The sequence below is a fragment of the Petaurus breviceps genome, unplaced genomic scaffold (genome assembly GCF_028583685.1).
Source record: "Petaurus breviceps papuanus isolate PSGF00001 unplaced genomic scaffold, PetGlider_PUasm1.0 90750, whole genome shotgun sequence".
NCBI classification, from domain to species: domain Eukaryota; kingdom Metazoa; phylum Chordata; class Mammalia; order Diprotodontia; family Petauridae; genus Petaurus; species Petaurus breviceps.
In genome coordinates, this window is record NW_027187335.1 from 9,851,778 (window position 1) to 9,867,309 (window position 15,532).

The window sequence follows — 15,532 nt, forward strand, 5'->3', positions numbered from 1 at the left end:
ACACACACACACACACACACACACACACACACACACACACACACACACTATATACTGTGTGTATGTATATGTAGGAACTATTATCTGTATCCATATCTATATATATGAACTATATACATACACATACAGTTCATTGGGTTGATTGAGTTTAGCTCATTTGACCATGAATTGCTCAAAGAATTCATGACCTAGTGGCCAGACAACTAAACATAAGCTTTTCCTTACTTGAGAGACAATAGATAGAAAGGCAGTCTTAGGTTGGGACTACACTTGAAGACCAGTGACTAAATACAGATATTCCACTAACATAGGCTACTGTACAATTCATAAAGCCATAATATGACTGGGGTGGGAGTTCTTCCTCAAGTTTGTGTCTTTGAAGTAAATGACATCATCTCCTCAATGCCACTCCCTCCTCTCCTTCACCAGACCAAGGTTACACATGTGGGCCTGAATTGGGGAGACAAGTAAGAGGCAGAGTAAAGAGAGCACTGAATTGAGCATCAGAAGACTCGGGCTCTGGTCCTGACTTTTTATTATTAGCATTAGTCTCAAAGTCACTGGTTATTTCCCCTTTCTAGGATCCAGTTTCTTCCTGTAAAGTGGCAGAAGTGTGACTTTATAGCCACAAAGGTCCCTCCATCTCTGCCATTCGACTCTTCTCTGACTGCCATACGCTGAATGTCTGGGTTCTTTTCTTGTGTTTGTTTGTTTGTTGGAGCGCTGGTTTCCTGGCATGTGTCACTCCATCTGTTCCTTACCTACAAGAGATACTGTGTCTCCCAGTTGGAAGAATTAGGCATTTTCTTTTAAATCCTTAATATGATTTTCATGTCTTTGATAATGTGCACTGTTGAGGTATCATGCAATGTCCAGTCATCACCTACACTTGTGCTCTTTCTTGCAGCAGTTATGTCCAAGAGCTATAGCCACCTTTTTGTAAATTATATCTTTGCCCACCTTTTAGAGCATAAGACCAGTACAACTGCCTTGAAAAGGTTATACAGATGAATTTCTTTATATCCAAACTAACTGGCATTCGAATCATCTTTCCTAGAAATCATTTGATGCCCACCCAAGGAAAGAAAGCCAAGTGAGACAGCTGGCATGGATCGGTGATGGGGTGTGGGTCTCAATTCGTTTGGATTCTACCCTCCGTCTATATCACGCACATACATATCAGCATCTACAGGATGTGGACATTGAACCTTATGTAAGCAAAATGTTAGGTAAGTCTCCATGTCCTTTATCTTGTAACAACTCCCCTTTAATAGCTGTGCAGGGGAAATTTTTAGTTTAAGATTGCTTAAAGTCCTGTGTGGAGAATGAAGGTATATAAATTTGTAGAAGCTGTTCATATAAATAGAGCTTTTAATCTTCTAGGTGGGAGATAACTTTTATGAAAATATATTAGATTTAGTTTTGTTTTTAGTTGTGTCTTTTTACAATTTGTTTTCTTATCAACTTCTAGGACCTAAAGAACATTGCAGGTATTATCTAGAAATGCCAAAATATTAACTCCCTGCCTTTGTTTAAAATGAAAGAAGCTGATGTACACTAGGTCTCAAAATGCTGTCTTTTCTCTAGCTTTTCTCAAACCTCAGACAGTTTCAGATAAAGAAGGAAAGTCCAGAAGTGTTGCCAGCAAAGATCATTTTTGTTTATGAAAAGAAACATCAAGCAATATCTGACACTTCTATAGCACTTTAAGGTTATTGAAAAGTGCTTTACATTATATATGTTATCTCATATCTTTACAATATGCCTGTCAGGTAAGTGCTATTCTCCCCATTTTACAGATGAGGAAACTGAGACTGAGATTAAGTGACTTGTCCTGGGTCATGTATATGAGGCAGTATTTTAACTCAGGTCTTCCAGACTCCAAATACAGCACTGTCTTCCGTGCCTACATCCTGGTTTGAGTGTGCTGCTTAACTGTGCCTTCCTTCCCAATTGATGGTGGGATGGCAGCTGATTTTTGAATTTGCTTTTCTGTTAACCCTGTGATGTTGGCATATGGACTGATTTGAGGTAAACCCAAATACGGTTAGTCACAGGAAACAAGGAGTAAGGTGCCACATTCAGCCAATCCAGATGCCTCAATTTGTATGTAGCATTCATTCATATCTCACCATTTCACTGAAACTACTATTTCTGAGGACATCAATGAACTCTTTTCTAAAACCATGTCCTTTTTTCAGCCCTTCTCTTCCTTGACTGCTCAGCAGCATTTAACACTGTCAGCAACCTCCTCCTTTATGATACTCTCTCCTCTCTGGATTTTCATGTCAGCCGTCATGCTTCTTTTTCATCCTGTCAAAGGATTTTCCTTGGTCCCTTTTGTAGGATCCTTTTCTGTGGCCTGTGCTATGCTATCCTTCACCTTCTGCTTTTTCTAGGCTCTCTTTCTTGGTGATCTCACCATTTCCCATGGATTCAGCTATCACTTCTATGCACATGACTCCCCAATCCACATGTCCAGCCTTCATCTCTCTTCTGAGCTCTAGTTTCCTGTACATCTCCACCTGGATGGCTCACAGGCAGCTCAGACTTGGCATATTTTAATAAAAAGACCACTCACTATTTTTCCTCCTAAACTTGCCCCACTCCAACCATGTGACTTTCTTGGGTGATAGTATAGTCCCGAGACAGGGTGTTGGGTGGGGAGTCAGGGGCTCTGAGTTAGATTTCTATCTCTGCTACTTAACTGCTGTGGGACCATGAACAAAGCATTTAACCTCTCAAGGATTCCTCTTGCTCATCTTTCAGATGAGGACAGTTGGATTTGAGGGCCTCTGAGTTTCCTTGTTCATTGTCTGTGATCCATCCTTTGAGTCACCCTCATTCACAAGCTCAGACTCATCCTTGGCTCTTCCCTCTCACTCAGCCCTGCCAGCCTTTTCCATCTTCTTACCCTCTTTTATTCCTTCACACTCACATCTAGTTCTGCTGGATTGCTTGGTGTTCCTTTGACACAGCCCTTCATCCCTGGCCTCTGGCTGTTTCCCATGCCTGGGGTGCTCTCCCCTCAAGAGCTCCCCCAACTCTTAGGCTGCCTTTAAGACTCAGCCATAAAGCAGGCATGTGTGTGTGCATGTTTGTGTGTGCATGTGCTCTTTATGCATCAGTTGCATGTTTTCTCTTTTGTGGCCATTTTTCCCCCCTTGCTTTGTCTCCCCAGCACTTGCACATAGTAAGCACTTAGTAAATGCTTGTTGACTGACTGGGTGTCTCTCTCTTCTTTCACCACCCCCTCCATATCCAACTTCTTGCCAGCCTTCCATATTGGTAAATCTTATTCATTTTACCTCCTAAGCATCTCTTCTCTCCTCTCTCCTTTCTCCTCAGCCTAGTTCATGCCCTCATCATCTCTCTTTTGGGCTATTGTAATAGCCTCTTGTTGGTCTCTGGTACCTCTAGGCTTTCATATCTACAATCCAGCCTCCACACAATAGGGAAATTGATATTCCTAAGGTGTAAGTTTGTTCATATCGCTGTTATGTTTAAGAAATTTCAGTGGATCCCTATTGCCTTTAGAATAAAGTACAAATTCCTTTAGGTTATGTTTAAAGCCCTTCACAATCTAGCTTCAGCCACTTTTTACACACACACACACACCCATACACACACACACACACACCCATACCCATACTCTGTCTCAACCTTATGTATCTACTTGCTCTTCCCCATGCTTTTGCAAAGGTTGGCCACCAGTCCTGGAATCTCTGTCTTTATTTCTGACTTCTCCTAAGTAGTGCTCTCTCACCTCATCACTGTGTTTTTCATATATCCTTTATTTACCTATCTCTGAATGTGTATCTACTAACAGAATGTAAGCCCATTGAAGGCAGGAACCACCTGACTTTTGTATTTGTATTTCCAGCATCTCTCACAGGTCTTGACACCTTAATACATATTTCTTAATACATATTTCTTGCTGTATTGATGATTTTACAAATTGTTTTTATTTATATAGGTACTGGAAAATTGGGCTTCTCTTTTGTGAGAATCACAGCTCTTATGGTATCTTGTAATCGTTTGTGGGTAGGGACAGGAAATGGCGTCATTATCTCCATCCCACTAACAGAAAGTAAGTATATTATGGATAACAGTCAGAATGTATATAGGAGTGTTTTAGGAAATAGTTATATCATCTTAAAGTGTTTACTTTCCAAATTTCACATAAAGAAAGGCCTTGTGTGGTCCTAGAACATCTATAGTAACTCCAGAAATAAAATTGCTGGCAAAAATCTAGCAATTTTTTACATATAGCTATGAAACTCATGATCCCCTGGGAAAATAGTTTCATGTACCAGGATTAATATTGTGAAATGAATATATCTTACTATTAGAAATCTGCATTCACCTGTGGGTCGTCCCCTTTCCCTCTTCCCCCCCCCCCCCAGCCTCCTTGTAGATTTAGGGCCTTTGTTTTTAAAGGACTTTTTTCTTAGACTATTCTCTTTTCCCATTCAGCTTTATAACTTGAATGTCCATTTTAAAATATTCACTAATAAAGATTTTGATGTTTCCCATATGGCTACACCTAGGTTATATATAAATTTTTGAAAACAATGTAATGACATTTTTGAAAAATAAGTCAACAGGTTCTTTCTTGAGTTTGAAAATGTGTGTTCTGTACTGTGTTTGGGCAAGATGTGACTGGAGTGCTTTTGTGAATAGCACATGCATTGCGTGTTTCTCATACTGTGTTCCATTGCATTGCTCATCCATTAAATAAGTGTTTTTATGTTGCACGTTCAGTTATGATTCCGGGGGAAGGAGAGAAGAAAGGCAGCCAAGTGCCACATTCCATAAAATAAAACTTACAAGATTGACGTTTTAGAATATAAATAGATTGTTGTGTCTTTTCTCCTTCCCTTTTTACCTTAAAAACAAACTCCTAAACTGGGAACTCTTCAAGGTCCTGATCTGAACTCTGAATTCCCTGTCCTGTTGGTAGACATAGATTTATAGTACTGAATTGTTCATTTCTTTGTGAAAGATAAGGGGTTTAAACACAGTAAATACTCTCTGTCTTTGGTAAATTGAATGTACTGTCTGCTGAAAACCACCGTGTTGCTCTGTGGCAACTGAACTAAAAGGAATCACGTGATCAGGGCAGTTGATTAAAGAAACCTTGTGACTTTTAAGTGTCACATTTTAAATAAAACATCTTCTATGTTGTGGTAGCCATTTTTATTTTTGTGTAAGGGATGCCAAGTTTTGTCCATCTTAATATTTTGTAGGGGGCAGTTTCATTTTGGCAATCTAATTCATCAGTATTTACAAAAAGAGCGAAAGGGGAAAAGCTGGTATAACAGAAAACTGCCGATATTGAATTCCTAACCCTCAATTCAGATTCATTGAAATTAATGTTAAGGATCATATTTATTTTTTTTCTATATCCTGAACTTCCATGTATTTTGCTTTCTTTAATTCCTTTTGGGATTTTGTTAATTTAGGAAGGAGCTTTAGAGCTCCAATTCATCAGATACCAAAACATGAAAGTGACTCACATTCTCCTTCTCCTCTACTGTCATATACCTGTCCATTTCCCCTTTCCTCCTTTCTCACTGTAGCTGTAATCCTCCACCAGGGACGCTTACTGGGGCTGAGGGGTAAGTGCAGATCCTGAACCAAACTCTTATTTCCGGGCTGCTAATGGCCACTATGAGGCTGTGTTTCACTTAGAATAAATACCCCTTCTCTGTTCCTAATGCCATTCACTCTCAGTCACTGCTCTGCAGCAGTTTTCTCTCTGTTTGTTTGTTTGCTACATGGCCACCAAGTCTGCTCAGCAGTTTAGTCTTGTCATCATCTTTTGTTGCAGCTGAACTTCCATCCAGGCTTTGTTTTTCTCCCAATAAAAACATGAAACCATCTCTTAAAGCTGTCATTAATCTACATTGTTTACTCCTGTTCTCAGTTATGTTTCTTTCACTCATTGACTAGTCCTTGGAGTGGGGCTGGTTTGTATGTCTAGCTGATTTAAAGTTACCCAGCACAAGTTCTAGCCAGCAAGTTACAGCAGCTGGATGGTTTTTTTACATTGCTTTCTGGCTAGAGGAGGGAAGTATTCTGCTGCTTTTTACTGAGGAGGAACTTATTGTAAAAAGCAGAACAGTCTAACTCTAAAGACAGATTTTATTTTTAAAAATACACTTGGCCATTGGAAGTCTGCTTTATAGGCTATAAAATTGCTGTTTTTCAAATGAAAGAACATAATTCAAAACCAGATGTAACACTTGATCTCTTTAGTTTACAAAAAAGGATTCTTTACAAGATTTGTTTAAAAATTTAAGTTTTGATACCTGCTAGACTGGCAAATCCCCTAATCCATTTACTGAGGTACTTTAAAATAACTGGCATGCCCTCTTTTCCCAGCTCTATCTTGAATTGGCATTGCTGCCCTTCTGTTTCATTTTCTCTCAATGGCTGTAGCTTTTTAGATGATACCATAAGGATTAACCAATAACCTCTCAAGCCAGCAACATTTTTCAAGGGAAAATATTTGGTATTTGATTTTCTATTTTTAGCAAATAAAACCTCAGTAGGACCCGGAAACCGTCCTGGAAGTGTAATTCGTGTGTATGGTGATGAAAATAGTGATAAAGTAACTCCAGGAACATTTATACCATATTGCTCAATGGCGCACGCCCAGCTCTGCTTCCATGGGCACCGGGATGCTGTCAAGTTCTTTGTTGCAGTACCAGGTGAGATGGATTCTCCTTGTGAGATAGTTCATATGATTCTCTTCATATGACTTTTAGATTCACTATGCCATTCTCAAACTGTCATTTTTTATAGTTGGTCAACTTTTTAAAAAATTCCTACTTGTGAACAAACTTCTAGATGTATTTGGACATAAACACACTTACTTGGGAAAAGCTATGGAGTCTGTTACATCATGGAAAACCCTGTTTCTTCCACTAATTACAGAAACATAATTGGACTTAAGAAGTAACTAGAAGAAAACCTAATGCAAAAAAACCAGTGTGTTATATAGTTAGGTACTCATTAACAGTTTTTTGAGTTAAATTAAATATCTAGGCTGGCAAAAGAGAGACATCTTAGGTGAGAACAACCTAAGCATTCTCACACTAAACCATATTGATGGCATTTTTGCATGCTCTGAAAACATTTAGCTTTTCTGTTTGATGGTAAAATCAACTGGTGTATGTAACATTTAGTTTTGTTCTCATCTGAAACAGGTCAGGTGATCAGCCCACCCAGTGCTGCTGCTGCTGCTGCTGCTGCTGGTGGCAGTGGCAGCGGCAGCAGCATAGAACTAGCATGTGACAAGCCAGGACCACCTGCACAGGAATCCAGCCAGAATCCCTTGAAGTCCATGCTTGTGATTAGCGGAGGAGAGGGATATATAGATTTCAGAATGGGTGAGTATGTAGATCTCCGTTGGGATTTCATGTGCAAGTGTGTTTTGAACCATCTTCTTAATTTTGCCAAGAAACCATTCTACTTAGGAGATCTCTAATAGCATAAGATTATCATAGATTGATAAAGAGCTAAGAGAAACCCTGGAGGTTAGCTAGTCTAACCTCATTTTACAAATGAAGTCCAGAGACATTGACTTGCCCTAGATCTCACAGGGTTTAAAGAGCAGAACTTTAAATCTTTACTTAGTAACAAAATTTGAATTTCTCCTTAAAGCAAAAAGTTTCTATTTTGAGATAGAATTATTTTAATATAAATAAAGGAATATCTTGAGGCAGTCAATATTTATGGACCAGAAATTTCCTAAAACTGAGCCACAAAAGGTTTTAAAAGAAGTCCAAAGAGTGGGTAGGTGGTGCAGTGAATAGAGCCCTGGCCCTAGAATCAGGAGGATCTGAGTTAAGATGTGGCCTCAGATACTTAACACATATTAGCTGTGTGACCTTGGGCAAGTCACTTTACCCCAACTGCCCTCCCCTCCCCCCTCCAAAAAGCAAAAAAAAAAAGTCCAAAGCGTATAACTGGAAGGTACTATATTTTTAGGGAATGAATTGATCCAGATTTAAAGGTTTAGGACTTTGAAAGTCATACATCAATGCCAATATGTCACCTGTGATCACATATTTGAATATGAAATTGCCAGGGGTTTGAGCTGATATTTCAGGTGTTCAGTGTGAAGTTTGGTAATACCCAGGTTCTGCTGATATCAGTAGAAGCCTGTTCTAATTGTTGACTAATTTGGTGTATTGCTGAATTGAAAGAAATTGGCTTAGTTTGGATTACCATTGCCTTAGTACATAGCATTTTGCAAGAAAGATCTCAGAACCTTGTCATGGTGGGAAATATGGTAGCTGGTCAGAAGCAGAGAGCCAGATAAAGGAAAATAAATACTTTAAAAAATGCACTTTAAAATAATTTTTAAGAATATATACTTAAATACTTTAAAATTGGTTTTTTAATGTGATTTTCAAGTTTCACTCTGCAAGTTAAATATTTCCTTCCCGTGCTCAGCCCAAAAAAGTGAGTAGAAAGTGGATTAACCAGATGTTAGCAGTATTTCATGAAGATAGACTGGAAAATAGGTCAATATTTCTAAACTGGGGCTGTTCTTAATACTAACTACTACTTAATTTTTTGATGGTTGTAGTTAAAGTTTTGTTTTTGAGCCTAGAGCATTTTTTTCCTTGAACTGCTTTAATAATGGGAAATTGATGCTAAATGGCTTCTTTGTTTCAGTAACTTAAGTCAAGATGATTGGAAAGAAGCCTTTTTCTTCCAGTTTTCTTTGTTATAGTCATCGCATGTATTGTTTTCCTGGTTCCTGGTTTCCTGGTTTACTTTACTTTGCAGCAGTTTATGAGTCTTTTCCTGATTTTCTTTAATTCTCATAATCATTGTTTTCTTAACAAGCACAATAATATTCTGTTACATTCTTGGACCACAGCCTGTTTATTCTCTAGTTGGTGGACATCTATTTTGTTTTCAGTTCTTTGGTATTAACAAAAAATGTCAGAAGTGTTTTGATGTGTATGTGTGGCCATTTGAAAAAACAAAAAGACACCGACCTCCTTGGGCCAGATTGCCTATTTCCAGATTGCTTTCTAAAATGGTTTTATCAATTCATCAATCTATCAACAATTCACAAATGTGCTTCTCTTTCCACAACCCTTCCAGCATGAACTATTCCCATCTTTCATCATCTTTGCTAATTTGTATCCATTTTGTTAACAAAAGCAAAGAAAGTCAAACTTTGCTTCTTAACATCAGTTAATTAATTTTTAACGTAAATGCCTTCCCATGTTTCCACAAATGTTTGAAGAAATTTTATTTTATTCTCCTAGGCCTTTAATGTATGTAACTTCTGCACTCCAACAGACTAAGAAAAGACCATCGTGGGAGTGTATGAAGAGGAGTGTTTGTGTTTAAAAAGGGAATGATCCAAGTGCTATTTAGATGCTTCCCTTTTACTTCTATTCTTTAGATGCTCCAAGAATCACAGTGCTTTCTTCTAGCCAGCTGTAATCTCCACTTACTGTATTACCTTCTAAGACTTGTAACTTCTCAAACCAAGCAAGTGAGCAGCATCTTTTTGTCTTCACTATCCATTGATGCAGACCTTTTTAGGGATCCTGCCAGAAGCCCTGGCATAGTAGTGTGCCAGTTGTCGTTAGATTATTTCAGAGTGACAGTGCTCTGTAATATCGAGATGAGTTGTATCAATGAATAATCTGCTAAGCATAATGTGAAGCGAGTGGGTAGAGTAGAAAAATCCTGCAAATGATCTTTTAAAAACAACATGGCACCTCATTTTAAAAAAGCACTTAAGCACTTTAAAAAGAAAAGGCACAGTGTCTGGCACAGAGTAGGTACTTTAACAAATGATTATTGACCTCTTGGCTTTGCTTTTGGCAAAAAAAAAGAGCTTACCTGCAATTTCACCTAACTTTCCCTGCCTTCATTCCCACCTTACACAGCTAAGTCAAGGACTGTTAATTAAAGGACTAGGAATCCTAGGAAGAAAATCTAAAGTGATTAGTGAGTGTGTGGCTCACAACAGATTTGGCTTCATAGGGTGTTGGAGGAAGATACTTAAATTTCCTTTTTGCAGTCTGCAAATTTGGCCTATTATTAATCCTCATATCACTGCTGATGAACCTACATGTACATTTTGTTTAGTGCTTTGTCTTTTTTATCGTAGCTGTTGTGTCACATTTTGAGAGTCTGAGATAAGTCTGTCCATTTGGGATAGGTAGACAACTAGTCTGCTTAAAGTTGGTTTTATTTTATATTCCTGTCAATGTCAATAAGACTTTTTTTTAAAGATTTGCCTTACTTGATTTTGCTTATTTGGTTTTTTAAAAATAATCTACTTAGTTTTTAACATTCACTTCCATAAGATTTTAAATTTTGAAGTCCCCTCCTCCTCTTCCCCTTCCCCAAGATGGTGTGAAGTCTGATATGGACCTACATTCATATTAAAACATTTTCACATTAGTCATGATATAAAGAAGAGTTAGAACTAATGGGAGGAACCACAAGACAGAAGAAACAAAACAACAAAAGAAAAGGAGATCAAATAGTATGCTGCCATCTGCATTCAGACTCCAATGTTCTTTCTCTGGATAGCATTTTCTATATTGAGTTTTTTGCAGTTGTCTCAGGTCCTTACATTTCTGGGAAGAGTTAAGTCTATCAAAGTCAGTCATTGCACAATATGGCTGTTACTGTATCTGTAAATTATTGTTTTAGGATTCATTTCCAACATGTTATATAGTCAACCACCTTTCACAAATCTGGTCTAGAAAATGACTTAACTCTTACAATTTCAACAGTGGTTTGTATTAATAATATTTTCCCAGGGTGGCTAGGTGGTGCAGTGAATAGAGCACCAGCCCTGGAGTCAGGAGGACCTGAGTTCAAATCTAGCCTCAGACATTTAACACATCCTAGCTGTGTGACCTTGGGCAAGTCACTTAACCCCAATTGCCTGCTCTCCCCCCTCCAAAAAGAAAAAATAATAATATTTTCCCTCTTGTGTACACTAAGGTGGGAGACAAACCTGTGCATCAGCTTCCTGGGTTGAGCAAGAATGACAGGTCTGATGAGCTGGCAGCGGCACTTCTGCCCGCTGGTAGTTGGTGCATTCAGTTTACTTGAATCTGCCTTGTCCTCTTTCCATCAGGTGATGAAGGTGGAGACTCAGAACTCCTGGGAGATGCCCTCTCACTTGAACCCTCTGTGGCCAAAGCTGAAAGAAGTCACTTGATAGTGTGGCAAGTGATGCATGGCAATGAATGAATGCAGCAGAAACAGCTGGGGAGGAGAGAAGTCTCTTCTGCATGGTTCCCCCCATCCCCACCCTCCTTTATTTAATGCTCTTTTGTGGAATCAATTTCACTACATAATGTTTGAGCATTTTTCCTGTTAACTTTATATTACAAAATCTGTCCTACCATAACAATACAGGAACTAGCTGTTTTACAACACCAGTGTTATAGGCAACTTCAGTGTATTATGAACAAATCAAAGAATGTTTACTTTCTTAAAACTGGTGAACTATAGTAAGCAATCCACATGTGGTTTACTGCACCACAGTCTAACATAATTCACTTCTTTTGATGGAATCCCTTTTTAGCTGTCACTAATAATGGAGTTGATGGAAAACACTTGATGAATTAAACGTCTGTACTATGAAGTAAAATAGCAAAGTTTCCCCCAGTGTATTATAAAACTGACAAAAACTAATAACAGGTGGAATCATCTGGATTTATCAAAATGTCCTTGGAGGGCAAAAAGCAAAGTGTAAATTACTTTAACTTTCATTTTCAAATCTGACAAATCTTGTTTATATAGTATATAAAACTTTGTCGTTTCCATCAGATTTTAGCGGGGTGGGGTTTGTATTAAAGAAATTAAGACTATGTTATTTAAATAAAAGTTTCATGTTTCTGACTTCTTAGAACTCTAAAATTTATGAGGACTGTTGCTCTGAATATCCTAAATTGTTTGGAGAACAGTCTCTCCCACTTTCATACTGATATGTCGAGAAGGTGTGTTACTATAAGGCTCAAAAAGAGATTCTTCAGCACTGAGATGATTTTAAAAAGGAAAATTGTGTTTTGTATTCCTTGTACAGGGGATGGTGGGGCTTTTTTTAGTTTTTTTTTTTCATCCCATGTAAAAATTCACCTCTTTTCCCATTTGTTTCTGAAGAGGTTTTACCTGTTAATAAGATTAAAGCTATAATATTAGTGGAGTAGAGCCTAACCAACTGGGAGATCTGATTAGAGAAAGTATTTTCTATTGTATGTGTAAAACTATAGAACAGCTAGCACTTGGCACTCTAGATGTAAATAACACAATTTTTGCACCATATGGAGATGAGAAAAGGCCATGGTTAATGAGGAAAGATTGCATGAGGGAAACCAAGCCAATATGTATTCCTAATTTAAGATTGATACTACGTCTCTTCATTCACTGTGGGCATCCCTCTTTCTTCTGTTTTAACCAGATTAAAGATTCTGGTTCTAACACCAATTTTTCTCACTTGATTGGTTTTTAAAACCATAATGCTGCAATAATGATTCTCACCTTAACTTTTTTAAAGTGTATAATCTATAGTTACTTTTCTTTCTCTGTTATTTTAAGCAGAGATAAATTAAGTGATAATTTTTTAAAATGTAAACCTATAGTGTAGATGTTCCAAATTCTAGTAACTGCTTCAAAAAAGGGAAAAGCAGAAGAATGTATGAAACTACCTAAGCATTCTGAACAGACAGGGTTTTTTCCCCTGGCCTATCATGCAAAGAAGTTTCTGAAAACTGCAAGAGAGCGCTGTGTCTGCCAATGACTTGTTGCACCAAAATGCTAAGTTGTTGTTTTATGGTAATGGTAAGTTGTTTTTTTAATAGCCTGTGGGGTCCTTAGAAGCCTGGGGTCCTTAAAAACCATCTCATTATAGGTATGTAAGCAGCATAGAGTCTGTACAGTAAAACTATCACACAGTTGGTTAGAAAGAAAGACTATTTTTAGTAAAAGTTGCATTTTCAGAAGTAGTCAGTTTCTGAATTTTCTGGTCACTTTTTTTTCTTTCAGATCACCAAAACTGAGGCCATTCTTTCACAAGTTGTTTGATGTGTCTTTGTTTTTAAAAACTAAAACTACTTGTGAATAGTTGTGGCACTTAGTACAAAACATTATTCAATGTTAACGACCTTGAAGTTGTACAGATGTATGAAATGCTGTGTTGAAATCTTGGGTCCCAGGAAGCAAGTATCCCAGAGTTTTACCCCATCCATCCACTGATGATCAGGCAGCCATAGGTTTGCATGACAGAATAAAATTCAGGAAATCAGGGTTCAAATAGAAATGTTGAAAATAAAAAACCACTAATGATGGAAAAGGCAAATGTGATTATTCCTCTTTTGTGTTGTAGGCTTTAACATAAGAAATGCAAGTTTCTTAAGTATTATCCAAAGCATTCAGCTGATGGTAGTGCACTGCTAAATTTTCTTAGGTATTGGTGGTGGCAAGCTTGGAGGTCAGGGTTCCAAGATTTTCTATTGGAGTTTTAAATTTCAGTCAGATACTTCACTACTTTGACCCCAATGATGACTTATTCTCTGTAATGTTCCTCTTGTGTTGACAACCTTTTGGAAAGAGCTGCCAAGACAAAGAATTCTAACATGTAGCAAAAAGGGTGAAAACATAGTACCTGTTAAACTGCCACATGAGGTATGGTAAAACGGGGAATTTATTACCTTGTGTGGCTTTTTTGTTTTGTTTTAATGACAGCAACAACTACAGAAACCCTGTTGAAAGAAATGAGGGATGATGGAGAATTATCCTTTTGTTACACTGGGTGCTATACTTGCTGGCTCTTGATTGCCTTGTGAGTCTCCAGACCTGGTGTGGCAAAGGGAGCATCTGCTCTAGAGACTCTGCAATCTTAAGAGAAAGTTGATGACTATCAGTCTCATGTGGATTAAATTTCATAGAAAGATGGATGCATATCTTGATAGCTGCAGCTTGTTGATGGTGTGAAAATATTTGGAGCACAGAAGATGCAGCACACAATTTGTCAGAATGAGTATGTTTGCATGGTAAAGGTGAAAATGGATTCCCAAAGCTGCTGTATTGTTCTTTTTTTGTAAAGGTCTTCCTGCATTTGAACAGATCTGAGTTGGCAGAGAGGAGACACTTTAACTTAGACTGCCTTAGCAACAAAACAAAAAAGTCTGATTTATTTTACTAACTGTTCTAAAGAGCCTCATCTTTCAAATGCTGTGTAACTGAATATTTATTTCCCTGTGAGAGTTATGAAAATTACCAAAGGATTCAACCTTATTTAGGATTCTTCTTGATGGACCCCATTGAGATAGGGACGGGTTGAGTCCCTGGTCTGAAACTTGGGAAGAATAGGAGAAGACTAAGTGTAGTTCAGTGGAAACCGGAATGTGTTTCCACTGAGATATGCCTCCTGCCCCTGTCACCACTGGTGCTGCCCCTCAGAGCATTTTCTATATGCTAAATGTCTTTTCTTTCTCAACAAAACTGTTTCCTTTTGTTAAATCAGTTACATATTTCTCAATCTCTTAAAATATATTTTAAACATTTTATGGTCTTATTTTTTTTTTAAGTTTTGTCCTAGACATCTTATGCTGAGTTCTACTTGCCTCTGTAACCTGACATGTACTACTACCATACAGCGATTCCCTGGCTGTCTCGTTTGAGGTTGAGGCTTTGTTTCTATGAGCAAACGGCTCACTAGTAATGTAGTTATTTCAGTATTTATTTCTATTATTGAATCCTTGGGGTTCAGAATGTAACTTTGTACATGAAATATATATAAATATGTATATGAAACATGCACGAGATTAAGTGTCTTCTTTTGCATTACACCAGAGGCCGAGGCCTAGCTCCTTTTGGAAAGCCAAAATTTACCTTCCCACAGTAAACGTTATTCCTGAGGGACCAAAGCTGGTGCTGTTTGGCAGTGACCAAAAGGGAAGGGTGGGGATGACTGGTTTGAAGAATATCAGTCTGGGTCACATGTTCAGTTGATATGAATAACAACAGACAATTAGACTTTCTAACAATGTGGGAGCTCTGAGTCACAGTCCACATATGAAACTAAGACAAGCCATTTGCCAATAATAACAGGCAGGCTGTAACGTCAATTTGAATAACATAGTAGAAAAATCCCAAAGAACAATTAAAGCCAGCCTTAATGTAGCTCACATTGTAACCCATGTTCAGTACTGCAAGTATAATCTGGTAAAGTCTATGTGCTATTGACTATACTTTGTTATGTGACCTGTCCTGCAACATGCCAGCTCTTCATTACCTTCACCACTCTGTTGCTTTATGCTAGTCAAAACCATTTAATTCTTGTATGGGTGACCTACCCAGTGAGTTGGGGCTGCCCCAGAATGTAAAGCAATTAACGGCCTTAGTCAGTCCTGGGCTGAACTTTATCCTAATTCCCAATCACCTTCCTAGTGCCTAACAAGTCATTGTTTTGGAGATTAATGTATATCATTACTCACTGAACAGTCAGCTCCTTCCTGACCATACC

General features: G+C 38.0%; 1 protein-coding gene across 5 annotated transcripts in view; it reads left to right on the forward strand.

Annotated features, from left to right (window-relative positions):
* Positions 1 to 14,824, forward strand: part of SPAG9 (sperm associated antigen 9) — a 140,647-nt gene extending 125,823 nt beyond the window's left edge. For 3 of the 5 annotated variants that reach the window (XM_069067513.1, XM_069067517.1, XM_069067515.1), the window contains 6 exons: positions 1,058 to 1,229; positions 3,977 to 4,090; positions 5,583 to 5,621; positions 6,540 to 6,716; positions 7,215 to 7,397; positions 11,138 to 14,824. In XM_069067513.1, the coding sequence (XP_068923614.1) occupies positions 1,058 to 1,229; positions 3,977 to 4,090; positions 5,583 to 5,621; positions 6,540 to 6,716; positions 7,215 to 7,397; positions 11,138 to 11,253 (801 nt within the window). In that variant the 3' untranslated portion in view covers positions 11,254 to 14,824. The remainder of the gene's footprint in view (positions 1 to 1,057; positions 1,230 to 3,976; positions 4,091 to 5,582; positions 5,622 to 6,539; positions 6,717 to 7,214; positions 7,398 to 11,137) is intronic. The other 2 variants (XM_069067514.1, XM_069067516.1) reach the window with 1 other exon arrangement.
* Positions 14,825 to 15,532: the final 708 nt, after the last annotated feature.